This window comes from Drosophila obscura, unplaced genomic scaffold, assembly GCF_018151105.1.
Source record: "Drosophila obscura isolate BZ-5 IFL unplaced genomic scaffold, ASM1815110v1 contig_73, whole genome shotgun sequence".
NCBI lineage: Eukaryota > Metazoa > Arthropoda > Insecta > Diptera > Drosophilidae > Drosophila > Drosophila obscura.
The window spans coordinates 1,685,685-1,712,237 of record NW_024542865.1 but is presented as its reverse complement, the minus strand read 5'-3'; the positions used below and the strand labels follow the sequence as shown (position 1 = coordinate 1,712,237).

The window sequence follows — 26,553 nt, the reverse complement described above, 5'->3', positions numbered from 1 at the left end:
AAAAGTAATTTTGTGCAACGATGCGACGACCCTTGGCCAAAAACGACACAAAAAACAACAACGGGCCAGCAGCAGTGGCTACAGCAAGAACAACACGAATAAGCAGGGCCATCCAAAGCGACGAAGATTAAAATACCCTTTGCATATCCATAGATCTATGTATATCTAAATTAACGATAATGATATTGCAAGCAAAACTCCACAAGTTTTGATTATTCAAATTTACTTTCGATTGATATTTGCTCTGAATCTGATCTTATTTGATTGAGCTAGAAAAGTCGCTAAATGAAATCTGCAATTTGTGAGAGTTATTGCTTTAATATCGGGAGATATCTGGCCCAGATCAGCATCACATGTTTGAATTGGACTATTCTCGAAAATACTTAAAAGTTTTGCTGACTTGGATTGATTTTTCCATCTGCCGTATGATAGTGCCATTTGATTTCCATGCAATTTTTCACAATTATAAAATCCATTAATGTTCCCTTCCATCCTATGCTATGATATATGCATTTATCGTATACCTGATCTTGGTATTTCCGATTTGTATAGTACTGATGCTGTGATGATGCTGTGCAAAAGTTTCAGACAAAAAAAAAAGAGAAGTAAACCAGGGGAATGCTATGTGCACATGGACCTGTCTTTGATCTATTAACCTCATCCAGCAGATGTGTATTCTAGGATCGTAAATTCTTTGATTCGCTGCAGGGCAAACATCTGTTGAAAGTCGTGATACCCTACCCTCTCTATCTCTCCCGCTTCAGCCAGCTCTCGTGCAAGGGTACTGTATTGAGAACGTAATGAGAAACCTTTTATGGCACAAACACATGCTCGCTTTTCATGCTCCCCATTCCCCCAATCCCAATCCCACCCCCACCCCCACTCCCACTTCCACTCCCCCCCCCAGTTTTATGGGTAGGATGGGTGGGGAGGGGCCAAAGTTATCTTCTCTCGTTTTGCCTTTTAGTCGTAGTCTAATTTTATTTTGTTTGTCGCTTCATCTGCTTCTTACTCTTCCTCCATCTCCAACTTCTTCCTCTACTCCATTTCCATTTTCATTTCCATCTCGCATCTTCTCGTTTTCTTCTTTTGTCTACTTAGAATTAATAATTTTTGTTTTGTTTTTGTTTTGTTTTTTTTTTTTTTGTTTTTAGCTTTTCCTCTTTTGCCGCTTCATCGTATCATCCATCCACTGGGCACTTCTTCGCCGTTTCCACTTCTTATTCCTTTTTCTTCTTCTCTGCTTCCACTTATTATTCATTTTCTTGTAATACAATATGTTTATTTTTTTTTTGTAGGTACTCTATATATATTTTTTTTTCATCTCTTTTGTTTTCTTTGCTTTTTTACGCTTTTTTTTTGTTGGTTGTTGTTTTTGATAATTTATATTACAAAATAAAAATCAAAAAGCCAGGGGCATGGATGGGCAGGGTAGTGGTAGGGGGTAGGGGGGGGGGAATAAGGGTTTGGCTGGGTGGCCCTTTATTTATATATCTTCTTTTTTTTTTTTTGGAATTTGGCAAATGATTTGGCAGGTGGGCGACCGACCCCCGACCTGCTCACTCCCACACTCCCACACTCCTCACTCGTTTCTCTTTGTCGTTCCCCCCCACCTCTCTATCTGGGTGTGTGTGTGTGTGTGTGTGGGGGGCGTGTCCATTGGGAGCATTGGAGCATCTTTATCGAAATAACATTGTAATTGCTTTTTGATAAATGAAGCACGCGCTGCACAACTGACAGCCAACAAAAGCAACTAAAACAAACAGCCCGAGAGGGGAAAGTGAGGGGGGGGGGGGGTGGGGAAATCCCAGGGAGAGGCATAAAAAACAAAACCAACGAAAACAAACCTATAAGAATGCCAGCCCCCTAAGAGCGCGATAAGCGTACCGTACCAGAGATCACCCTGGAACAGTGAGCAACAGTTCACCGTGGTATTGGAAGACTCGATTGGAAGCTGATTGGAAGCGGCATTCCAAGGGGGCTGCAAATCCCGGTTGGATATTGGAAGACACGACTGGAAGCTGATTGGAATCTGATTGCATGGCTTGGAAAGTGCATTGGAGGTCCCAACTGGAGATCTATTGCAATCGGGCACACTACAAGGAATAGTTGCGATCAGAATACAGTGTGTATTGGAAGACACGATTGGAAGCAATTAATATACATATCTCTCTTGGAATCCTCACAGCACTCGTAGTCATTCAGTGCAGGGTATTTAAGGGGTCCATCCGCTTTGATTGGTTTTGTTTTGTTTTGTTTTGTGCATCGTTTATGCCCTTGTCCCGTAATGGGTATTGGGGTTATAAAAGCAAAATCGCTTGGACGTCTTACTCAAGTGATGGCAATGCACCAATCCCATCCCCCCTTCCCAATCCACTCCTAATTCCCATTCTCCTACACAAGCACCACCCACCCCACATCCCATCTGGGTGCTGCAGCAAGGGGGCGGGGGACTGGGCTGCAGAGGGGCACACGCACTCGCTGGGAAGACAATTTAAAATGTTGAAAAATGCTCAGCTAATTGGCAGTTGACAGCGTCGAGAGCCTGGGATTGGCTTGCCCCACAAAACCAAGAGGACAGGGTGGCACAGCAGTGGGACACTGGAGAGTGGCACGAATGGGGTGGGGTGGGGTGGGGCAGGCTGATGGTTGTAGGGGCATATAAATTTAATTTGGTTTATAAAAAGTGCTTGAGAATGTGGAATGGGACGACGGACGACGGAGAACATGGACCAGACCAACAACGAGAGCTGAAGCGGCCTGAAGTGGCCCAAGCGAACAACAGCTGAAAGGGGGGAAGGGGGCGGCGGTGTGTGTGTGTGTGTGTGGGATGGATTGATGGTTGGCTGAATGCTGTTGTTGCAGGGGCAAGTGGCAAGTGGCAAGCGGCAAGCGGCAGCGGCAAGAGGTGGAGCGGGTGCAGATTGAAGCCGGGGCTAATGGCAGCCAAGTGGCCGCCAAATCCATCTGAGGTGGACCCAAACCCCGTTCGGCCTTTCGGCTAATCCAACCCCCCCCCCCCAACACCTCCCCCCCATAAAAAGTCAAATTGAATTAAAAAAATATTTAAAGAAATTTTCAAAAAACAAAAAAAAATAATGAAAAATAATAAAAGAAAAACGAAAAAGTTTTGGTACAAAATTTTGTAAAGGGCAAAGCACAGCAGCTAAAGGGTGCGAGGGAGAGGGCTGCCGCAAAATGAAGAAAAAAACGAAAAAAGTTTAGTCGGAAATTCTTTAGAGAATACTTTTCCGGGGCCGCGCCACTCCACTCCGCTCCATCGTATCGCATCCCCCGTCAGTTCCTCTTCCCAAGGAATTTTTCCATTTCATCTATTCAAAGAAGTTTCTCATAATCGACACGACATCCCCCCCTGCCATTGCCCCTGCCACTGCCCTACTCTGCTCGCCTGCGCTCAATCCCTTGTAGGAATCATCCCCCCCGTTTCTTGTCTTGAATGCATTTGCATATCCCAACTCTAATTTATATGATAAGTGGAGGACAAAAGGGACGACTTCCAGAGTACCAAAGAGAACAGGACCAGAAGAGGGGGGAGGGCATGAAAATCGATGACTTAGTTTTTCTGATTATTCCAATTTCTTCCCCACCCATTCCCCCCACCACACCACCCTTTGGTGTATTAGTATTCCCATGCCAACCCGTAGTAACAAATAAAAGTAGCCAAAAATGAGCTGCAATAACAAATCAAATTATATTTACATAATAAACAAATAAGGGATAGAAAGTCTTCGGCTAGAAGGGTTTCGCGTTCGCGTCGCCTCTTTCCATTATTCAACGGTTTTTTCTTCTTCTTCTACATTGTTATATATCTAGAAATATTATTGGCATTTCGAATTAGTCTTAAATTCATATACAAAAAAAATATAAAAAAATGGGAACCTGGAAGAGATTTTGCTCTTTGACAGAATGCATTGGTTTAACTACAATACAAACTAAAATTAAAACTATAACTAAAGCTAGAAAATTAATCATATTTATATATGGCAATGGGTTCTCAGACTCAACAAACTTGTATCCTAAATGCAGCGGTATGCAGGCTTCTTGAATTGGGGAGCAGTGAAACTTGAGTCGCCGCATCATGCACACAACATGTATGTTGTTTTTTGTTTGCACTTCTCGGGCATTCTTTTTGGAGACGAGCATCAATGGGCCGCGTTCCAATATGTATGGGAAGGGAAAGAGCAGATATTTCGGTCAGCTTATAGCATGATTTCTTGAAGGAAAAAGGGTTTCCAGTTTGGATGATTGGAACGGTATTTCTCCTTTAGTTTACTTCAGGGGGTTCTCACTTTACTTCAATACGAGTATATATGTATTTTTATATATAATATAAAGTATGTATGCACGAGTATGTATAATTATTTATCAACCATTTTGAGTTGGGTTGAGCTGAAATTTCATTTCATTTCTAGTAAAAGTAACTTCCAGTTGAATCATTTTTAAAGGAGATTTTTCGTTAGTTGGGAGCAGAAATGAAACCGAAAGAAACTCCATTTAAAATTAAGATTTTGATAAATAAACTATGAAGAGCTTAAACAGAATTAGTGGGAAAATCTGAATCTATCTAATATCTGGACCTTCTCTTTTTCCCACTAAGATCCAAACATGATAAGGAAAAGTAGAGTCCCAATGCTTTCATTATGCGAAAAATGTAAGGGGAAATTTACAGAGCAGGATGCACCAGAGATCATTACCTTAGAGGGCTTTTCGGGGGTGTTTTTAGGGGCAATAATAATTAAAAAATAATAAATTAATAACAATTAAATGTACAAATAAATTAGGGCTTAAATATGTACAGGCATTTTGCGTAGCGAAGCTTCCTCTCTTCTCTCTCTCTCTTCCTCTTTGCTTTTGACCTTTGATTAACCATTTAGTTTAGTGTTTTGTTTAGTTTAGTTTAGTTTAGTTTAGTTAGTGGCTGCTCTAACGCCTTCTCCATTCTCTTTGCTTATGCTCTCAAGTACAGTGTAAGTCAGTTAATTAATAGTTTACTTTGTTGTTACATTTTGTTTGTTAAATGTTTTCTTGTTTTTGTATTTTTTTCTTTTCTTTTCTTTTGTTTTTTAATTAAATTGAGTGTTGTTTGTTTTCCTCTAGGTATAAACATTTAAAAATTTTGAAAAATATTTCGTTTTTTTTGATTTTAGGTTTTGGAATTGTTTTTGTTTTGTTTTTGTTTTGTTTTTGTTTTTACGACAAAAATTTAGAAAAAAATTCTTTAGCTTTTGATGATTTTTGTTTGTTTAAACTTGTTTTTTGTTTGCTTAAATTTATTAACAAATTATTTGTTTGTTTATTTGCAAGCGAGAGAGACACGACGATTGACAAAAATTTGTAGCAATTTGTTGCATTTTAGTTTGGTGTATGTAGTGGTTGGCCATCGGCCCCTAGGACTATCATTATAGTATATATATAGTATATGTATGTATGTCTAATATAGTTGTATATTCCGTATTCAGTATTCAGTATCTGCTGTATAACTATGATATATGATATATGTAAGTGTATATGTATATATATGTATGTAGGTATGTTTGTATATGGTATATTTATAGTATATGGCATATAATGTATGTATATGGTATCTGTAGGTATGTATGTATAGCTACATACATATTTATGTTTTATTTTATTTGTTTTGAATGCATGAACGATATATGGGTCTACCTATATATACTATATACTATATACTATATATGTATGTGTATATATATAGTAGCATATACTATATACTACTCGTATGACTTGCGCTTGATTTTGGCATTAGGATCTAAGAAAGGTAAGTGGTAAAATTGGTAAAACTTAAACTTAATTGAGCGAACACGTTGCTTGACTTTCGATCTCTGGATCTGGTTTTGATATAATTAAATGCATGACACAATGCTGGGAGGGATGCCCATAATGCCTATAGCAGTCTGGCAGTATGTACAGTTTTTAGTGGAGGCAGGAGGGGGTTTGTATATATGCGTGTGTGTGTGTGTGTGTGTGTGTGTGTGCAGAATATCACATAGTCAGACATATACCATTATATACGACTACAAGTTCTCAATTTTCGGCACTCCTACTCCACCTGGTCTCCCATTCCCATGCACGCCTTAAACATGCAGCGTCGAGGAGTCGAGCGAATTTCTCGACGCACTCCGATGTCCTCCAATCAGCGTGGCCGTGTCCGCTTCCGTGGCATCTGCATCAAGAAGGAAGCGCTTGCGTTGCGGACGCAAAAACAGGAACATCACCAACAGCGACAGGAAAAATGCCAGTGCCCCAAAGGCCGGATAGACAACGCCACTCAGTTGGCTCGTTGTTGGCAAAGCACTGATGATATACACCCGATCCGTGGGATGCACATGGGCATGCATCTTGGGCTGTCCACGCTCAGCTGTTGCTGTTGCTGTTGCTGCTGTTGCTGTTGTTGTTGTGGAGGTGTTGCCCTCTGTGGTGCTGGTGGTTCCCACCAACTGACGCGTGTCCACATTGAGCTTCTTCGAGCGACGCATCATGCCAGTTAGCTGTGGAAAAATGTGGCAAAAGAAAAACAAATGCACAATGCCAGGGGGGGGATTAGTGATCTTTCAGATCGGAGCACAGAGCTGCAACGAGGGTGGACTGGAGGGTGAGGGGTGGGGGCACTCACCTTATGCTTGCACGTGACCTGTATATTGTAGACCGTATCCGGCCACAGGGAGAGCTCGGCACGGGATGTGTCCGTGAGGAGATTGCCTATCAGGCCGCCCCCAGACACCTCCCAGGTGATCAGGCACTGGCGCGAAGCATTGGCTATCATCTCGTCCCAGCCAATGTCCGTGAGCACGAGTGCTCCCTGCCGCTGCGCCCTGTGTATCCTCAGCTCGAAGGGCGACAATTGCTTTTGACAGTTTTCCCAGCACTGTGGAGGCCCGAGGCAAGGAAGGGACAAAAACAGGGGGAAAAACAGTGGAAAGTTAGCTATTTGTCAATTAGTTTTTGTAATTATGTCGCGCGCCCTCAGGTAGGCAATGAAATTTTACATTTTGCTCATCTTTCATTCTCCTACCCCCGCACTTAACCCATTATGGCCCACTGGACAATTCCGCTCACTTTCTTGATTGGTATGTTAAATTTTTGAAACCAGTTTTAGATGTCGAGATTTTGACATATATTGAAAATAATTCTACGTTTAAAAACCAATGTAGATCATATTTCTAAAGAGTTTTCTTCTACAAAAAAAATTAGTTTAGGTCATCTTTCGCCTCAGTTATAGCCTTTAATTGGAAACTTGTTTTGCATTAAATTGAAGGACATGCATTTATCTTTTAATTCGGTGCTGTAGATACCGAATTAAAAATTATTATTAAAATAATCTAAGCGCGCTTTTGAAAGGAATTTTACAGATTTAAAAGAAACTTACATTACCAACAGTACGTACGCATTCGTCTCTAATACCTTCAGTCATTATAGGATTCATGAAAAATGCAGTTCATTAAAACTTATTAAAACCAAACTCCCAGCTTGAAAAATGTTAATAAAATATTTAGGACCCGGAGCTCTACATCTATGCCACATCTAACAAAACCCATAAAAAACACACACACAAAAAACAAAACAAAAATGTGACATTTTGCAAGTAGAAGATTTTCAAGAGCCAGCATTAATGGGTTAATGACATCGTTAGGAGGCTGTCGCATGCCGCTCAGAAGGAGCCAGAGGCGTAGAGCGTAGATACTTACATTTCTGCAATCAGTGGAATCCGTACAATAATGCCAGTCCCTGGAAAACTGTAAAGAGAGGAGAGAGAGGAGACGAAAGTTAGTTAGTGGGCGTGGCCTAATCGAATTTTAAGTAAGCTACGAGAAGAAAAAGTAATCAGGCACAAGACCCGAGGCGTGCTGCCTCTGCCTCTGCCTGCCTCCCAGCCTGCCAGGACAAACACAACAAGGAGTCATCCTCCTCATCTCGTTGTGTCCTATCCGTTGACTTGGTCCCTGCCTCACAGCACAGCCATGGCTGTGTCCTGCTGTCCTTTACTTTCCCTCAACAATAGACGCAAATTTGTAACTTGTAATAAAAGGCAAAGCAGGCTGGCTGGCAGTCAGGCAGTCAGGCAGCACAAGAAAAAAAATCCAAAAGTCTGTGTACGTAAAGGGATATATATAAATGACCACAAACGTTGGCCTGTGAAGAATTGAAAATTTCACGCTCCTGGCAATGAGGATAATGAGGGGGATTGCCATGGCAAATGGATAAGGATGGATAAAGGAAGAAGGAACGGCACGGCACGGAACAGATCGGGATCAAAACTGGACTGCCTGCTTAGCCTTTGTCAACTGTCGCCTTACGCACCAGGCAGGGCAGGGCAGGGCAGGGCAGGAAAAATACAGAACACAGCTGAACAGAACAGCGGGAGGGGACGCTCTGCTCTGTCTTTCTCTCTCTCCTCCTCACTCTGATTCCCATTGCTGTTTCTAGTTCTATTCCTGTCCTGTCTGTTCCTTGCTTTATGAATGAGCAGGCAGAATGGAGGGACACGACAGACAGACAGACAGACAGACAGACAGACAGACAAAGACACAATTGAATGGCAAAAACTGCGACAGAAAAACGATTAGAGATGGTTGCGTGACAAATTGTTATTGCTTCGAAATTTTACATTATTAAAAAAAAAATATATATATACTTTGTATATGTATCTAAATTCTTTGTGTATTCAATGTCATTTCGCAGTCCAGCCCAGTCCTCCCCTGTGCGTCGCTGTCTGTCTTTCTGTCTGCCTGTCTGCGTATGCGAGGGTTAAATAACCTCCCCCCACCACCACCCCAAACAACACAAAAATAATAATAAAAAACCCATCATTGATCTTTGTGCTTGATATATGTTTATTGCCTTTATGGGTATCATGGGGATTTTATGCAATCTTTTGCCCTGACTTTTCAACTTAATTCGTTGCACTGACTAAATGGTTTATCGATCAAAAAACAACCCTAAAAGCTGCGTTTGAATGAAATTTGATTCGCTGTACAAATTACCCAAAAGCGAAAGGACTCAGGAGAAACATTCGCCATGATTGCTTGGGGATTTTTGAGCAAGAATGTAAACAAGAATGAATATTTCTTGCGCCAGCTTTTGAGTAAGACGCATTCGATTGTTTCATTCAAGAGTTCACCAAGCTCCTTCTCGGGGTAGCCAGTCACACATTCAGAATAAGGCAGATGTCTGCACATGAATGGAAAGAACAAATGTCAGGCAAGGAAGTGCACCCTCAGGTATGTATATATTTTGTTGAATTAAATATAATTAACATACTCGCTGCAGCACATATTTCCTAACGATTTTTCCGGTTTGAATATTTAAAAATTTCTTAGGGTGGTTTTTCTTTCACTTTCCACTGTCGGAATGACTTTGATTTGCTGTACAAATTTACCAAGCGAAAGGACACCATCGACACCATGCTGTAACTCTTTTGGCCTATCTCTTGGGTATCTCTCATTTCATTTAAATACCCCGCATATGTGTATATAGAAAGCAGTAAATGTGCAGCTCTCATTTGTGTACACAAATAAAACTGCCAACATTTAGGGGAATAATTCCAATTTCTTTTGCAAAAAGTCTTTGCTCAAATATTTGGACGAACGTAAATTGCCATTGATTGTCTTATACGATAATCCCATAGCACTGGAAATCCTTTAAGTACTTCCTGGTACCCATGCCTCGATCATCCATCAAGGAGGACCATCTCTAAGGAATGCCATCCTTCCACAGGGGACAATGGCTGCCATCACCTTTTGGCCCAACATTGACGGCGGCGACGGGCGGCGGCACTTTGTCATCATTACACAATAAGGAGGCGGGGCAGGACAGGACAGGGCAGGGCAGGGCAGGGCAGAGCAGTCCAGAAACCCAACAGTTGTGGCAGATAAAAGCGGAACGGGAGTGGCTGGGGTAGGAGAAGGGGCAGGAGGCAAATGCCAGCAAAGGAAAATCGCAAAGACAACATATTTTCCGCTCAATTGAATTTTTGGCCTCTCTTTGCAAAAAAAAAAAAACGAAAAAAAAAAAAATAATAATAAGAAAGGGAGACGCAAAAGTTGAAGATGCAGGAGGAGAGAGCAGGAGAGTGCCAGGAGACGACGGGCGAACTGAAACAACTTGGGCGATAAGTAACAACAATAAGGCGTTCAAATGAATGAATGACTGAATGCCAGAATGAATGAACCGAGTACGGGGAAGATTGAGGCATGAAAGACGGCTTCGACTCAATGAAAATGCTGAACTGGCAAATCATTCGATGCCGCCGCCGCTGCCGCTGCCGCTTTTCCCACTTCTACCTGAGCCATGGGTCGTCTCTTCTGTTTTGGGCCAGATATAAATTAAACGCAGGCCAGCCAGCCAGCCAGCCAGCCAGCCAGCTAGCCAGCCAGCCAGAAGCGACAACTTTTACATGCAATTGCCCCAGTAATTTTCACACCCAGAGTGCCACTGCCACTGCCACAGCCACAGCCAGTGCCAGTGCCCCCTCCCTCCACTGACCACATAAATTACCCCAAAAAAAGTTACGGGGCGGAGGGTCACTTACTCATTTTTGCCCCCGGTTTTTCCCAACATTTCTTGCTCTCTATTTCTCTTATTTTCTTCTCTTTTTTTGTTGTTGTTGTTGTTTGTTTGAGGAGAAGCGATTTTTATGAGACACGTACGCATACGTAGATATTCGATAATTCCACCACCAGCAGCAGCAGCAGCAGCCAAAAAGAATACGTGCCTCGCATATCACATCAAGATCGCTAGAGTCGTCTCCCACAACCACCTCCAACAGTCCAAATACATACATATGTACGTATATCCCACCCACCCATCTATACTATCCACCCAGTGTGGGGTGGGGCAGAAAAGTCTTTCATGGTGTTAATTTGGCGCTGATTGAGCAACGCATTCGGCTTTCGACGGGGGTTTCATGGGGTTTCAGGGGTTGGCTTCATAAAGGATGGAACGGATGCTACGGATGCTACGGATGCTACGGATGGTATGGTCTCCTGCCTGCCTGGATGGGTGGATTAGTTCCAGTATATTCCTCCGCCTGGGCATGAAATTAGCTTCGCACACGGCTCGAGTTGAGTTGAGTCGAGTCCGAGTCCGAGTCCGATGGGCTTTGTCACCATTCAACCCTTAAGAACTTTTTGACTTTCAACGAATAGACTTCAAAGGGCAAATGCTCATGACGATGATGATGATGAGAATTCTTTGCTCCCATTTGCACCCATCACTCTCACTCTCACATGACGCGGCACAATTTAATGCTCGCACTCGAGACGCACAAGCGAATGCTCGCACAAGAGAACCCCCCCAAATGCATTGCGATAAACAATATTCATGGCGTGTGCATGATGCGGCACATTGATATTAAATTCAGGTCTCGCTGATAAAGGTTTTTTTTTTCCAAAAAGCCTTACCACCGCTGCGATAATAATTGCTTGGGTTCTTCGCAACGCCAAGAATCAAGTTTCTTGAATCTAGTTTATATAAATCTATATTCTTATACCTGTAAACATATATATATTTATATGCAGAATTCCATTTGGATGAACTTCTCTGGGTCACTTCGAGTGATTGGCTAGTTGCTCCCATTTGCTTCATAGAACACTGCTCTGCACTCCCCGTACTCTGTTGTCTATTCTAGTTCAGTTCATTGTGTTCAGACATCCTCTCAAATTTCATTGAATTTTCTTTGTAAATGCCACAACACTCTCCTGCTCAAGTGATTCATGCACTTCTCATGTCAATTGGTCGAGAGCTCACCTTAACGCTCGAGCTACAGCTGGAGCCTACTCGGATTTACTTGGAAATCGGAGATGATATTTACACGACTCTTGATTTATGCACCGCTAGCAGGTCGTACGGGAATTGATATAAACATTTTTTGAGTTTGAGTTTGAGTTGATTTTATTTGATACCGAAATGAAATTTATTAACATTTGTGTTGAGGTGTCAGCACAATGGAGGGTGCGCGCGCTCTCTGGGGGTTTTTATCCACAGTTCCAGGAAGTCACGCCATAGCCACACACGACAATCACAATTCGAAATCTTTCCTAGAGGGGAGGAAAACTTTTCTAAAAGAGATCTTTTCGTCTTGATTTCAAGACGGCCCCCCCTTTGGGGCATTCAAAAATGCTGTTTCTTTTCCGATGGGGTTTCAGTTACATTTGTCCATAAATTGTACAAAAGATTGAATCGACCGCTGGGGTGGGTCACACGAAGGAATCAACTTTCTCGAATTTTGTTTATGGATATCTATATTTTTAAATCTTCAAAGTAGAATTTTGTTCAACTTGAGAAACAAGAGCTTGCATCTTGAAGCTATTCTAACGTTTTCATATGCAAATAATCATATTTATAGATGGGATAATACAATTGAGATTAAATTGAATATTTGATGGTTACAGAAAGTCTTTCCTTGTGGAGGTACATACATACTAGAATTTCTACTGGAGTTATATATTTTATTCTGTCTTTTCTTTTCTTTTCTTTAGTTTTGTTGTCTGTTCTCTTGCATCACCTTTTTGGCAGCCGTTTACCCTTTCAACTCTTTAATTTTTTCCATTGTTTTCCCTCACGTTCTGCTGCTCTGCTCCTTCCAGCTTCTTTCCCATTCGTATGCTCTTCCAGTACATCCATCCAACTGTTCCAGCTGTCACTCTTGCTCTCCTCTCCCCTCTCCCCACTCACAAAACAAAATCCCTCTCCCGAAAAAGCTTGGCTTTTGTCTACCCTCTCTCTCTCTCTCTCACTCTTTCTATGCCGATTCAAATTCAATCCCCGATCGCTGCCGATCTCTATTAGCAGCACTATGACACTGGCCGACCACCCGGATGACATCTTTTCAGCGGCGGCTACCTGAGCAGCAGCAGCAACAACAACAGAGACAGCGGCAACAGAAGCAGCAACAGCGACAACGACAAACGACAGGGCGATGTCAATCCAAAGATAAAGAAAGGCACAGCAAGAGCAGGGCAGGGCAGGGCAGGGCATAAAAAATTACGTCGCTTTACCTTTTGGAACCGAAGAACCATTGTCATCATCATCGATGTCTAACCTTGAAGGCCCTGCCCCTACTCCTACCCCTCCCTTGACCCATGTCCCATGCGGCTGGCTGCTGCTCAGTTGAGCATACAACTGTCCATCAAATGTTTTGGCTTTGGCTTTGGCTTGGATCGGATCGGATCGGTGTCTTATCTCCCCGGCCCAAAAAGTCTGATCCGAGTTTGAGTTTCGAGGTTCGAGCCTCACTCGGTGTCTGTCGTCTGCGACTTACCTGCTGATAACAGCTTTGACGGCATCTGCTCAATTGCTTGCTGGTGCTGGTGCTGCTGGTACTGCTCCCAGGTCCCGTCGCAAACGGCATTGATGCCGATGCGGATGGGGAGGGAGATGGAGATGATGATGATGATGATGATGAGGATGAGGATGAGCTCAGTTCTGTGGCTGTTCCCGTTCCATCTGCAGTCGATCCTCCATCCTTGTGGGCGAGACAGAGGGCGGCAAGTGCGCAGCAGGCGAGCATCAGAGCAAGTGAATTGAACATGTTTGCTCTTGTTGTTACTGTTGTTTTTGTTGCTGTTGCTCTCTCCCACTCTCACTTTGTTGGCTCCTTTTTTTTTGCTTGCTTGCTTGCTTGCTCTTCTCTGCCTCCTCCCACCACCGCCACTCCAATCAATGGGTGTGGACGTGTGGGCGTTGACTCGTGTGTGAGCGCGCGTGAGTGCGAGTGTGTGTGTGTGTGTGTGTGTGTGTTTGGGTTTGTGTGTATAGGTATGTTTTGGGCTGTGTGGGCGTGGAGCAATCTGTTCAATCAGATTGATTAATTGATTGATTTTGTTTGTTTATTTTTGGTATCAAGTGGAGACATAATCGTCCCGTGCTTTTGGATGCATTTAGTGGAGCAGAGCAGTTCCCCTCACTGTACGCCTCTGCTTTCGCTCTCACACTCTCTTTCTCTCACTCCTTCCACGTTTTACCGTTTATTTGCCTTGGCGATTGTCACACAGCAACAACAAGAGTATGTTTGTGGAATGGGGAGGGGTACAGCAACAACAACTACTTGAGGCTGTAACTGTAACTGTAAACGTAAGTGTAACTGTAACTCCACATGCGGCGGAGAGCGAAACAACACACGACCCACGAGGATGGGATGATGATACACAGAGAAACAGCGCGACACCAACAAAAATTGCCTCGTTACTGTTACTGTTACGTTTTGTTTTTGTCTTTGTTGTTGTTATATTTGCTGTTATTGTTGTTGTTGTTTTTGTTGCCTGTGCTTTTGGTTCGACTTTGGTTTTGAGGCTTGGATTTGTTTTGGGGCGTGGAGACGTTGCGGCCTAATGGCGGGCCGGGCGGTCCGGGTCGGTCGTGCAGAGTTTTGGTTTGTTTGACTTTGTTATTTGAGCACCTTCCTTCCTTCCTTCTTCGTTTTTTTGATTTTTTGGCTGCTGCTGCTGCTCGCCTTTTGCTCCTGGTTTGTTCTCAGGTAAGTTGGCACCAAATAAAACACAATAACTCACACGCAGACACGTGAAAAAAAAATAGACAACCACAACAAGAACAATATATGTATGTATGTATGTAGCTCGGTTACACTTCAATAAATAACAACTATAACAAACAGCAAAAAAGACTTCGTCGTCGAACACGAGAGACCAAAAAGTGTCTTTCTCTAAAAAAAATGTGCGCTAGGATAAAGCAGTCAAAGAGCGTGCGAGTTCCGTTGGTTCGTTCGCGCGGGAGTGGAACAACCGTCGTCGTTGAGTGTAAAATGAAAACAACGCGAGACGATAGAGCGGGCGCAAGGTCGAAAGCAGAACGAACTGACTGGCGGGGCGGCTGCGAGATAACACACCAACGGGAAACCAGAGCTGGCGACAGTACTGGCCAAATGGCTATAGCTGAAAATGCTACAAAATGTTATTTAGTCGCAATAATTGATATTTAGCTACAAAACATTGTGCTACATTTCTTTTACATTTGGTTGAAATATCAATTTTTGATAAGACCATTTCCCCTCTATCCTTCAATTTCACTTAAAGTTATCAAACATATTCTTATATAGCTTTTTAGTAGCCATTTTTCAGCAAGGCCACCAGCCAAATCTTCACCGAACATCGCTGACACAACACACCGTTGCTTGGTTGCATCCAAAAGTGGCGTCATGTTCGAACATGCTCGAAGCAAACTTACATTTGGATGCCCTGCAGTGTTGCCGGCTTAGCCTTTTTAGCTGAAATCTACTATTGGCTCTAAACTATAAGTGGCCTCTAACTTGTATCTGTTGAAAGTTTTTGCAGATGTTTGAGCTGGTTTTTCAAATCTTTGGGGTGCAGATTGAATATACAATCAATCTGTACCGTTTGAGATTTCGCTCTCTCGATGTCTTCGCCTTCCCACCCTATCATTATTTCCTTGTAAATTGGGACTATCTCGGGATTATCCCAGTGAGGTCGTCTGAAGATTCATGCCGCAACCGTAGAGCTTCTCTCAACTTGTGGAATTTGGATATGGATACATCGACATACGCGACTCATTTGAGCTCCACGAGAAGATCGAAAGTTTTCGGGCCATGGGAATCTCTTCACCATGGTCTTTCCGACGCTGGGTGGATCGTCCGTTATGTTTTTTTTTGATCTGGCTTGTCTTCAGCCTCTCAGGACTGCACGGATGCAACCTGCCAGTTCGAAGTTCGAACGATGGGAGTTCGAAGTTGCGGAGTCTGCACTGGTTGGTATATATGTATGTTGGCTGCTTGGTTCGAGGGGTTAAGGTTGCAATCAGTTGAGGTTGGGTTGGGTTGGGTTAGCTTCGTCTCTTTGATGATAATAGGGTGGCAAACGGGAAAACGGGCAAGGGCAGCAAGGCACCAAGCAGGCTTTGGCTTTGACTTCGTATTTGCTGCTCTCCTCATTTTGCTACTGCTGCTGCCACTGCTGCTGGTGGTTGGTGCGAGGCAGGCATGCAGATGAATCAAAGCGGGCCGCTGATTATAGCAACAATATGGAAATGCTGCTCCTGCCCCTGCTCCCTCTCCTACCTCCTGCCATTCCTCTTCTGTGTCCAGGGCTCTTTCGACTTTCCCTTCACCACCCCACCCCTTCCCTTCTGCCCTACCCCCCCGCTAACATAGGGACATTGTTTATTTATATGCCAGGCACATGTGTGTGTATGAGTATGTGGTGTGTTCCACATAGTATGGTGTGTGTGTGTGTGTGTGTGTGTGTGTGCCTTTTTATAACCTCCATTTTGCCAAAGTATAGTAAATTCTTTCAAAGCGTGTACTACATTTATTATTTAAGCCATGCTGCTGCAGGGGGAACACTGGACTGAGGCCCGTACCCCCGTACCTCGTACCCCTATGCGCATTGTTTCAGTCGTCCCAGTCTCTATGTCCTTTTTCCTATACATATCTGTTTTACCGTATTAGCCGCTGCCGCTGCCTCAATGCATAAAGCTGCCTGCCCCTCCCCCCCCATCCATCCACGACGCTCCCTCCCCACACTCATACCCTGTGAATCTCCGCTATTCGGAAGGTTTATTTGCATATTTTGACTTTTATGCGGCAAAAATATTACAGACTGCGCTGCCAGCGAACAATATCCCAAACGCCGTATAACCTATCCCCCATCTCCCCATCGCCCATCAAAACGTTAATAAAGCTAGAGAAGAGCAAGAGAGAGCAAGAGAGGGGGCAGCCTACAAAAAAAAAAACACCGCTACAGCAGAGAAGTGGAGCGGGTAAAAGCGGGAGGGGGTTGGGTGGAAAAAAAAACATTTTTTCTCATTTCGCGTCCGTGTCTGAAAAGTTTGAATTTTTCGGGGCTTGGTTTATAACTCCATTGCAACATGTTGCATGTTTGAAATTGCCAAAAAAAAAACCAACACACAAAATATGAAAAGAAATGCGAACAAACAACAACAAAAGCAAGCAAAATAAAAGAAAAGGCAAGAAGAAAAAAAATAGACAACTAACGGACAAGGTGGCTTGGTGCAAGGTGCATTCAATGGCAGGTTAGGCATAGCCAGAGGGCGGCCTGTGCGCTGTACCTAACCTTCCCTTAAATATATGTAACTTGAAATAGGGAAAAGGCATCCTGGGACTAGGATTTATTTATACAATGTGTGGGGCTTACCATATGTATATCCATTCTCCCATTCTCATGTATGTATGTACAAAATAGGCGACTAGCGTAAGAGAGCTCTCGGGAAATGCCTCCACACCTTTATGTAAATACACCATGGCTGCGAAATTTATGCGCCCATGGCGAGCCATTTGCCAGTGCTTCAACTTTTTTCTGAACAAGTCTCGTTTACCTACCCCACACCTTCCCCCCCCTGGCCCACATGCCATCATACCGCACCACATACCACAGCGGCCCCTACGGCCCCTACCACTACCCAACACCACCTACCCCATTCTGTGCTCAGAGCCCAAAAGCCCTTTTCCATTTCATTCCGCTGCTCTTTGAATTTCCATTTTCATTTTGCGGCTGCCGCAATTGACTTTGTCGTTTGCGTGTGGCGGCCAGGCCATCCAATAAATAAACGGGATGCAAAAGAAAGCGGGTTCGGGAGGGGAAAGAGCGGGCGCAAAAAACCAATTCGGAAGTATGCCGAACCGAACATAACGGTGAACCCAAATGATCGTGCGAGCGAGAGAGAGCGAGCGCAACTACTTCTGGTTCCGTGCACTTGCCAGCGCTCAGAGGCAACGAGTGAAAGAGAGCAGAGAGCAGGGCCAAATGAAAACGGGGAAGTGACGCAGAAAACTTAGCTCAGGGCCCTCCTCCTCTCTCTCCACTAGGAATCATTTCTAATGAGTTTCTTCTGCACTTTGAGGTGCATTTTTCTCAGTGTGCTGTGCCGCAGAAGGATAGAACTGATTTTGCAAGGGGAGGGGCAGGCAAAGGAACAGAGAAAAATGAACAGCTGGATGATCAGGCAAAAATAATTAGCACAAAAACAACAAAAAGTTTGACATACATTTGTACGTATATACATATATATTTTGATTTAATTTGTTCTCTAGCGTGGAGGCGACCAACACGAACTACAACTTGTTTTTGTCCAGTGTAAAAGCAACCTTGTAATTTGCCGCAATGCACTCTGCTTTAGTTTTAGCTTCAGTTTTGATTTACGCACTGCGTAACGCACTTTTGAAAACATGACCAAACTAACTGGGGAAAAACTTCACCGTGCGACCCATCATCGGTGGCTCGCCAGCAGAGCAGAGGAGTACCCCCCGACCGCGAGCCCATTCCACACATTATTCCCCCCACCCTGGCTACCCTGTCCAGTTCGTAGTGGAAAGTCCAGCAGCACCACCAGCAGCTGGTGGGCAATGGGTGCTTCCGGCGCAGCATTACGGCTGAGCAGAGCAGAGCAGAGCAGAGAGCGGTTTGAAAAGGGGAGATATGTAAGTAGAAATGAAAATGAAGCACAATGAGCACATCCGGCCAAAGCTGCGGAGGATGGAGGATGAGATGGGATTGGATTGGATTGGATGGGATTGGAGGAGGAGAAGTTCGTTCGTTCGTTCGTTCGCTAGCAAAATGAACGACTGAATAGGTCTGGAATCGCCTGAAAAGGCTTGAAAATTACTAATATTAACTAAAAAAAAAAAGGAATTCATGTAAAATAAGTCTGGATTGCCTGTCGATATACCATCTTTTTCCGTAATTGGAAGTCGAAGTCTGGGCGCTGCTCTTCTTGCTGCTCAACTTCCTGGCGGCCACGCAGGACATCGCTGCGTACCAAACCGAACCAAACCAAACCGAACCGAACCACCGGATCCGCGCCACCGTTCCATTGCAACAGCCGAGAGCAGCCCATTAAGAAATTTCAAATTCTTGAAAAATTAGCAACCCAAAAAAGAAACGAGTAGAACAAAAGCGAAAGGCGAACGGGGAACGGGGAACGGCGAACGGCGAACGGAGGGGAAGAGGGTGAAAGAAGAAAGCGAAATAAGGCGAACCAAACTCCACATCTTGAGAATAATTAATGGAATTTTTGAACTTTTAGTGCAAATGCCTCGGAGACAACTGCTTAAACAGCATTTTCATTTTCATTGATGCTTCTGCAGCATCAGGGCACACCCTGCCCTCCTGCCCCCCTGCCCCTTATCTTTGAGACTCTGGTCTGTGTATGTTTTCTGCCACTGTTGCAACTTGCAAGTAGCAGCATGCATGCGCCACAAATAAATTTGTCGTCGACTCAAGCAGATTGTTGCAATTGCTGTCGGAGTTGGTGTCGTGTCCCCCCACCCCCCATAGCCACCAGCCACCAGCCAGTCGCCGTCACCCCCCACCCCCCATTCAACGTGAATGAAAATAGAGCAATTTGCATTATTCGCATTCGAGCAGATTTCGCTTTAATGAATTGCACACAACTTGCCAAGAAATATTTCGAGCAAACAAACCAGAGAAGACAACAACAACAGCAACAACAACAACAGCAGCAGCAAAAAGCGACACACCAAAAAAATATCAAGCTATAGTGTTCTAGAATCTAGATGATAATCCCGACTAAGGGATACCTGTTGAGATTTACCACAAGAGAAGTAAGCATCGCGCTCTTCATTATTATAGCTTCAGTTATTAAGTTTAAATTTAAATGATTTTGGGGCACCTAATTAGAGCCCATATATACTATATTGCATACTAGAAATTGGGAATACATAAATCGAATGTAAGTAAGTGCACTTCCATTCCACTCCACTCCCAGATGCACAAGCGAAAAATGCAAAAGAGAATTCCAGCGAATGCAAAAACAAAATACATACATTATAAATTTAATTGAAATAAATCAAAGAAAATAAAACCAGTCCACTGCAAGAACAAAAACAAACAATGTTTCAGATGGCCATCAGAACATATCAAATTTGATTGCTTCAGCTTCTATTTTCACCGAAATCCCTACGGCTACACAGACGAAAAATTGAACAAAACTTCAGCTGTGGATACTGAAATGCCAAGCGACCTATAAGATCTTTTCATCCAATCCAAGCCTAAAGCATTGCTTATTACAGAGCTCCTGCCGTAACTACAGCGCCTGCAATCCCATCCAAACTGCTGCTACGTAGATGCAGATGCAGATACATTAATACGTATTAATGGAGGGGGGGGCGGCTGTTGCATTTATCTACAAGAACACAACATACCCCTGTTGTGTGGCACACGGTGAGTGGCGGTAGGCCATAAAAAGATGAGCACAAAATATAGAATAGTAAATGAGATACGTCTGCATTTGTCTGACTTGGCACTTTGTCTAAAACACAACGAAATGAACCCCTCTGGCCACTCGAATCTCTCTCTGATCTGATGTGATATTGGGCACCGGCTGGCTGAACCATGCGAACCGGGAAACAGTACCAGGAATTGCGAATCGCTATTGCGGCAGTGGCAGGGACAGTGGCAGGAGGGTGTCGTATCGTGTCGTGTCGTTGGTGTCGCCCCATTCTGTCTGTCATTTCGAGTCTGTTTCAGTAATCGGAATTCGCTCATCTTCATCATTACGCGAGCTGCCAGCCATCGCATCCCACATCCCCCCAGCCCCTCCCATCCAACATTTTCCCAAGGGCTCTTCAAAGTTAATGCAGAATATCATTTGCATTCATGTTGCAGCAGCAGCAGCAGATCGCAAAATTAAAACCTCAACAGCTGGGCTGTGGATTCGCAATATTTCGATGTCAGAAATGAACAAAAACAAAAAAAAAAAAAAAAAAAACAAGAAAAGATTGAAAAAAGGAAAAACAGCAGAGAAATATGAGAAAACGAGCCATAACTCATGTCAGCATGTTCATTAAATGTGCGACCGTTTGTCCAGTTACTGCCACTCTGTCTACTGCCTACTGCCACTGCCACTGCCACTGCCTACCGCCACTGCCACTGCCACTGCCACTGCCACTGCCTACCGCCACTCCTGTCAGATGCACCAGCTCTTTGGGCATCAGAGTTTTGGGTGGCTCTACGTTGTGGCGTGGTGTGGCGGGGCTTTACAGTATTTTATTGTCTATGTGCGCATATGGTCAGCTCATTGTGAAGTCGCTTGTATTGCCATTACCATTATAGTCATGCCCATCGTCAGGCATCGTGTAGCGATTAATGCGGCTCTTCATCCAGTTACAGATACGTGTTACATCTATCACAGAGAGGACACGTCCAAATGGCAGAGGGGGGTGGGTGGCTTGGCAGGCTGGCAGGCAGGCGAGCTGGCTGATGGAGAGGGTGGGAGAGGGTGGTTGCGCGGCACAAATTGTTTTGGGAATGCGTTCCGTTTGCTGACATTTGTCCTCGGTGACTGCACATGTGGTCGGCCTCGAGGGTCCCCCGTGATATTAATGCCATTGCCCGACACAGCACCAACAACAACGAAAAAATCAAGCCAGGGATTGATTTAAGCCACCGCCAGAGGGAGAGAGACAGAGAGAGAGCTGGAGGGAGAGCGGGTGGAGTGGAGTGCATTAAAAACACATTTATCGTAACACTTGGCTTGCGTTGAGCCGCCATAAAACACATCATTTCAAACAGCCACCAGCACAGCACAGCACATGACCAATTTACAGCCAGCATTTATGCATTTCGGGTGGTGGGCTGGTGTGCTTTTAATTCCCATCGGACACACCAAAAAAAGCAAAAATTGAAAACAAAGGTATCCAGTTTTTAAAAATTCAAATATTTCGCGGGTCTTTTGCTGTTGCCAAAACATAGAGCTAGCCTTATGGGAAATGCCTGCAGTCAGAGGGAGAAAATATATGCGTCCAGTTGGCAGTTGAGCTGGAAGCAACGCTGCGGCAGAAACTATCGATTGTTGTACCTTTCAAAAATATTTTTCCTGACTTGGTGGCTGTGTGTGCTGGAAAACATATTTTTGGCGCACGTAGTGCCTCAGCTGTTGCATTATGTCATAAAACCATTAAAAAATTCATTCAATGAATTATTTTTAGATAAACTTATTCCACCAAGAGTAATTTAAAATATTGCATGGAATAACATTATTTTCAAATATTACGCCAACCAATATGAGCTGCTCATTATTGTGTTTTAAATTCTAGTTCCGCTTATCGCACAAAAATATCGATATCTACGCTGTGCATCGCTGCAGAATCAATCGAATCTGAATCAAACAATTAAACCAACACATAAGTAGTGTAAACTTTCTATGAATTCAGATAAAAGCAGAACTATAGAGATATCTCCCACAAACATAATCATATTATTCATATATATATATTAGTAGCTCAGCCAATATGAATGCATTTCGATAGGCAAATATATCGCGGCAATATATCTATGACATCCCTAGCTGCATCTGAAGTTTTGCGCCAAAAATCTTTTTCAGAAGCAAGTGATTGGAAAAAAGAAAAGTAGTTGAACAAATTTTTGGGCAATAATGGCGGCACCAGGACCGAAGCGCGTGCTGACGCCCAGCAAGGAAAACGGATCTGTGTCACCCGTCCAACAGCCGGTCAAGAAGGCAAAGACCAACTTGGACGCTGCCTTGACTGAGGATATGGAGAATTATAGCTGGAACGAAGAATTTGATATAGATGAGATCGATTTGGAGGCGGCGATGGATGCGGCTGCATCACCGCACCAACTGAACCTGACCACATGGCAGCGCTGCATTATCGAGGAATTTGAAATGGACCTGAAGACGTTGCACGTCAAAATGGTAGTTAGGAAGAGCCCCAGCCAGACTCGCGAGACGGCCGAGTGTCTGGTACTCCCGCCGTGGAGTGTTTGCAACATGAAGCAGGGCGATTTGGTTTCGCTGCTGGCCAAGTGGCAGCCCTCGCAGAACGTCTATGTGGTCGACAAGGAGCACGGCTTCTGTGTGACCAATCCCGATTTTCTGGTGTCGGGCACCACCGTCGTGGGTTCCCTCTTCTGCCGCCGCAAGACGGTGCTGCAGGAACGTTTCCGCGGCCTCCAGTGGAACAACCGTGTGGTGAGTACCGCAAAAACCGCAGAAACGTCTCCCTAACCGACGGAATACTCAGTGGAAACTCTCTCTCTCGCTGCCCCCAGATGATCCTTGGCACGCTGGTGCACGAGCTGTTCCAGCGCGTGGTCTCCGGGCGGGACTACACGCGCTCGCATGTGCAGACCATCCTGAAATATATGCTGCAGAGCCCCTACCTGGCCCAGTTCCTCTATGCGGGCGGCATCACCGAGAACGAGATATTTGAGGATATGCAGCGGTTCGTCGATCCCATCGTTAGGTTCACCAAGCAGTACGTGCTGGGCGAGAAGCCAGCGGTGCCGACTCCAGCGAATTTTCGCGGACGCATTCAGCAGATCGAGATCACCGAGGAGAACCTGTGGGTGCCCCAGCTGGGGCTCAAGGGCAAAGTGGACGTCTCTGTGTCCGTGACCACGGCCAATGATCCCATTCCGCTGGAGCTGAAGACGGGCCGCTCCACCTTCTCGCTGGAGCACACGGGCCAGCTGATGCTCTACCAGATGATGCACTCGGCTCTGGGCGTTGAGACGCGCTCCGGGCTGCTGCTCTACCTGCGCGAGAACATGATGCGCGAGGTGGTCGGCAAACGGAACGAGATGCGCGATCTGATCATGATGCGCAACGATCTGGCCAAGTATCTGGTCAAAGAGGTGAAGACGCCAGCCAGCGCAGAGGAGGACATCGAGGATCTGTACCTGCCGGAGCCCATACACCATCACAGCGCATGCCAGACCTGCCAATACAAGACGCTGTGCGGCAGCTACGCCAAGCGGGACACCAAACTGAATATGGGGCCCAGGCATTCGATGGCGATCATGCTGCCGGATATTCTGGATCACCTGACCGATGAGGATCAGGAGTTCTTCCACCACTGGTGCGGCATACTGGCCCTCGAGGATAAGCACTCGCGCGCCAGCTATAAGCAGCCCACCATCTGGACGGAGGATCCCGTCGCGCGCCAACAGCAGGGACGCGCCATTATCCAGCTGCGTCTCTATCCTGGCCAGCTGGCACTCAAAACAGACGGCCGCTTTGAGCAGAACATGGAGCTGCCGCGCCACGCCGATCCCAGCATTAACTTGCATCTCTGTGGGGTAGGATCCATCTCTCATTTCCCGTAGCATTGGCTCTAATCTGATCGATCTCTCTTTGCAGTTCGATGTGGGCGAGTACGTGGTCGTGAGCACCGCCTCGCGCATGGCCGTTGCCGCTGGGAACATCGTTTCGTTGGAGTGCCGCCGCCTGTCAATCGCCCTGGATCGCGACCTCAAGCCGCAGTACGAGGACGAGACCTTCATCGTGGACAAGCACGACTCGCAGACATTCAGCACCTTCAACTACACCAATCTGGCCATGCTGCTCTCCTCCACATTGCGTGCCCAGCAGCTGCGCTCGATTATTGTGGGCATGGCGATGCCAGTTCCGGCAGACAGCTTGCCGGACACCCTTCTCACCGAGGGCCTCCACATTCTGATGAGTCTGAACAAGCAGCAGAACGAGGCCATCATGCGCTGCCTCAGCAGCAACACGCACTTTCTGATCAAGGGTCTGCCTGGGACCGGCAAGACCCAGACCCTGGTCGCCCTCGTGCGTCTGCTGCATCTGCTCGGTCTCAGCGTTCTGATCACAGCCCACACCCACTCGGCGGTGGATAACCTGATGCGCCGTCTGATGGGCTATGGCCTGCCCATGGTCCGGCTGGGCCAGAGCTCCCGCATAGCCCACCACCTGGAGGAGATCAGCGAGGCCAATATAACCAGACGCTGTCGCACTGTCGAGCAGCTGTCCGCCGCCCTGGAGACGCCCTCGATTGTGGGCGTCACCTGCCTGGGCATGGGCCATCCCGTCTTCCGGAACCGCCACTTTGACTTCTGCATCGTCGACGAGGCCACCCAGGTGCTGCTGCCGACCATTTTGCGGCCCCTGTTCTACAGCCAGCGCTTCGTTCTGGTCGGCGACCCAGATCAGCTGCCGCCGGTCGTCAAGTCGCGCGAGGCCCGCAAGCGAGGCGCCGACGAGTCGCTCTTCGAGCGCCTGGACTCGCCCGACTGCACGGCCGAGCTGTCCGTGCAGTACCGCATGAACAGCACAATCAATCGGCTGGCCAACCGGCTCACCTACGACGATCACCTCAGGTGCGCCAATGAGTCCGTGGCCAATGCCCATCTGCAGCTGAATTCGATGCGCAACTCGCCCGTGTGGGTGCAGCGCGTGCTGCAGACTCATCTGGACAACGCCGTGGTGGTGGTGGACACCGGCGACTGCTCCCTGCAGTGCCAGGCAGTGTCCAAGGGCTTGCAGTGGCTGGGGAAGGCCGACTCGAACATCGATCTGAAGTACGGCGAACAGGATCCCGAAGTGGAGCACTCGGATGTGGCACAGCGTGTGGATGGTCGCCGCATCTCACAGTACACGAATACCTGCGAGGTGGGCGTTGTGATGAACCTGCTGCTCCAGCTGCAGATGGCTGAATATGATCTATCGACCGTTGGCGTCATTGCGCCCTACCGCGCCCAAGTGGAGCTGCTGCGGCGACTGGGCGAGCGGCTGGACGGCCGAGTTGAGTTCAACACGGTGGACCAGTACCAGGGCCGCGACAAGAACATCATCATCTACAGCTGCACCAAGACCGGACGCGATCCCCTGGAGAAGAAGCGCTGCCGCGCCGCTGAGATACTCGAGGATAGGCGCCGCCTCACGGTGGCCATCACGCGCGCCAAACAGAAGCTCATCATCCTGGGCGACGTCGCCTGCCTCAAGAAGTACAACCCCTTCGACAGCCTGTTCCGCAACATACCAGAGAAGTGTGTTCTGCCGCTGATCGAGGGCCGCTTGGAGTTTGCATGGAAGTGTCTGCACACGGACCTCAATCGCCTCATCGACCCAATGGTTCTTTAGGTCTTTAGGTCTTTAGTCAATTAGTTTTTAAGAGTTTTGCACGTTATTTGACGAGTTAAAGGATGGGCAAAAAAAACACACACACACATACAGAAGATACACAAGTGCCAAAGCAACGAATCGATGGAGAGGAGGGATCCTTGAAGGAAACCTATCCTACAGGAACGATCGTCAATACAAATTGTATGCTGGGATACGCAGGACTCCTCAAAGGAACACTGAACACACGCTCAAGAAAGAGAAACGATCGCAAAAAGAAGCAGCGAATCGTGCAACAAAAACACACACAGAGGAAAGACACGTTTTTTTTCCACTTTGAAACTGTCGCAGAAGAATGTTGAATGTTTTTTTTGTTTTTTGTTTTTGATAAATCGACGAGGAAATGTAACATTTGAGCGTAACTTTTATTCGCACGGGGAACACTCGAGCCCTTGGGGGGGGCCACCATCTTCAACTGCAGAGCGCCCGTAAAGTGTACTTGTAAATTATCTAAGTGTATCCGCCCTCCGCCTGTCCAAGTTTCGGTTAAATTTCGTTGAAAATGTGACCTGCCCGGCCCCCTACCCTTCGTCATAATTCGCACGACATTGTCGTGCTTGCATAACGGTGCTTCTTGCTTCTTGCCGCGTGCTGCATGCTGCACACTCCTCTTTCTCTTTG

The 26,553-nt window shown here is 45.8% G+C and overlaps 2 protein-coding genes across 2 annotated transcripts; one reads left to right on the top strand and one right to left on the bottom strand.

Annotated features, from left to right (window-relative positions):
* Positions 1-5,603: 5,603 nt before the first annotated feature.
* LOC111065151 (transmembrane protein fend) lies at positions 5,604-13,931 on the bottom strand. The gene is made up of 4 exons (XM_022353153.2): positions 13,301-13,931; positions 7,728-7,775; positions 6,656-6,907; positions 5,604-6,530 (listed from the first exon to the last, which is right to left on the bottom strand). Exons 1-4 carry the CDS (start codon positions 13,568-13,570, stop codon positions 6,117-6,119), a joined length of 984 nt encoding a protein of 327 aa, XP_022208845.2. The 5' UTR covers positions 13,571-13,931; the 3' UTR covers positions 5,604-6,116.
* Positions 13,932-22,349: 8,418 nt separating this feature from the next.
* LOC111064959 (DNA replication ATP-dependent helicase/nuclease DNA2) lies at positions 22,350-25,981 on the top strand. Its single transcript, XM_022352871.2, has 3 exons — positions 22,350-22,980; positions 23,061-24,089; positions 24,151-25,981. Exons 1-3 carry the CDS (start codon positions 22,423-22,425, stop codon positions 25,891-25,893), a joined length of 3,330 nt encoding a protein of 1,109 aa, XP_022208563.1. The 5' UTR covers positions 22,350-22,422; the 3' UTR covers positions 25,894-25,981.
* The last annotated feature ends 572 nt before the right edge of the window (positions 25,982-26,553 follow it).

What these genes read in the sequence shown, in the direction of transcription:
- LOC111065151 (XM_022353153.2), bottom strand. Translation starts at nt 13,570, where the DNA reads ATGTTCAATTCACTTGCTCTGATGCTCGCCTGCTGCGCACTTGCCGCC. An exon ending in GTCAAAGCTGTTATCAGCAG is followed by an intron (nt 7,776 to 13,300) that starts GTAAGTCGCAGA and finishes CTCTCTTTACAG; the next exon opens with TTTTCCAGGGACTGGCATTA. An exon ending in AGGTCACGTGCAAGCATAAG is followed by an intron (nt 6,531 to 6,655) that starts GTGAGTGCCCCC and finishes ATTTTTCCACAG; the next exon opens with CTAACTGGCATGATGCGTCG.
- LOC111064959 (XM_022352871.2), top strand. Translation starts at nt 22,423, where the DNA reads ATGGCGGCACCAGGACCGAAGCGCGTGCTGACGCCCAGCAAGGAAAAC. An exon ending in TCCAGTGGAACAACCGTGTG is followed by an intron (nt 22,981 to 23,060) that starts GTGAGTACCGCA and finishes CGCTGCCCCCAG; the next exon opens with ATGATCCTTGGCACGCTGGT. An exon ending in TTAACTTGCATCTCTGTGGG is followed by an intron (nt 24,090 to 24,150) that starts GTAGGATCCATC and finishes CTCTCTTTGCAG; the next exon opens with TTCGATGTGGGCGAGTACGT.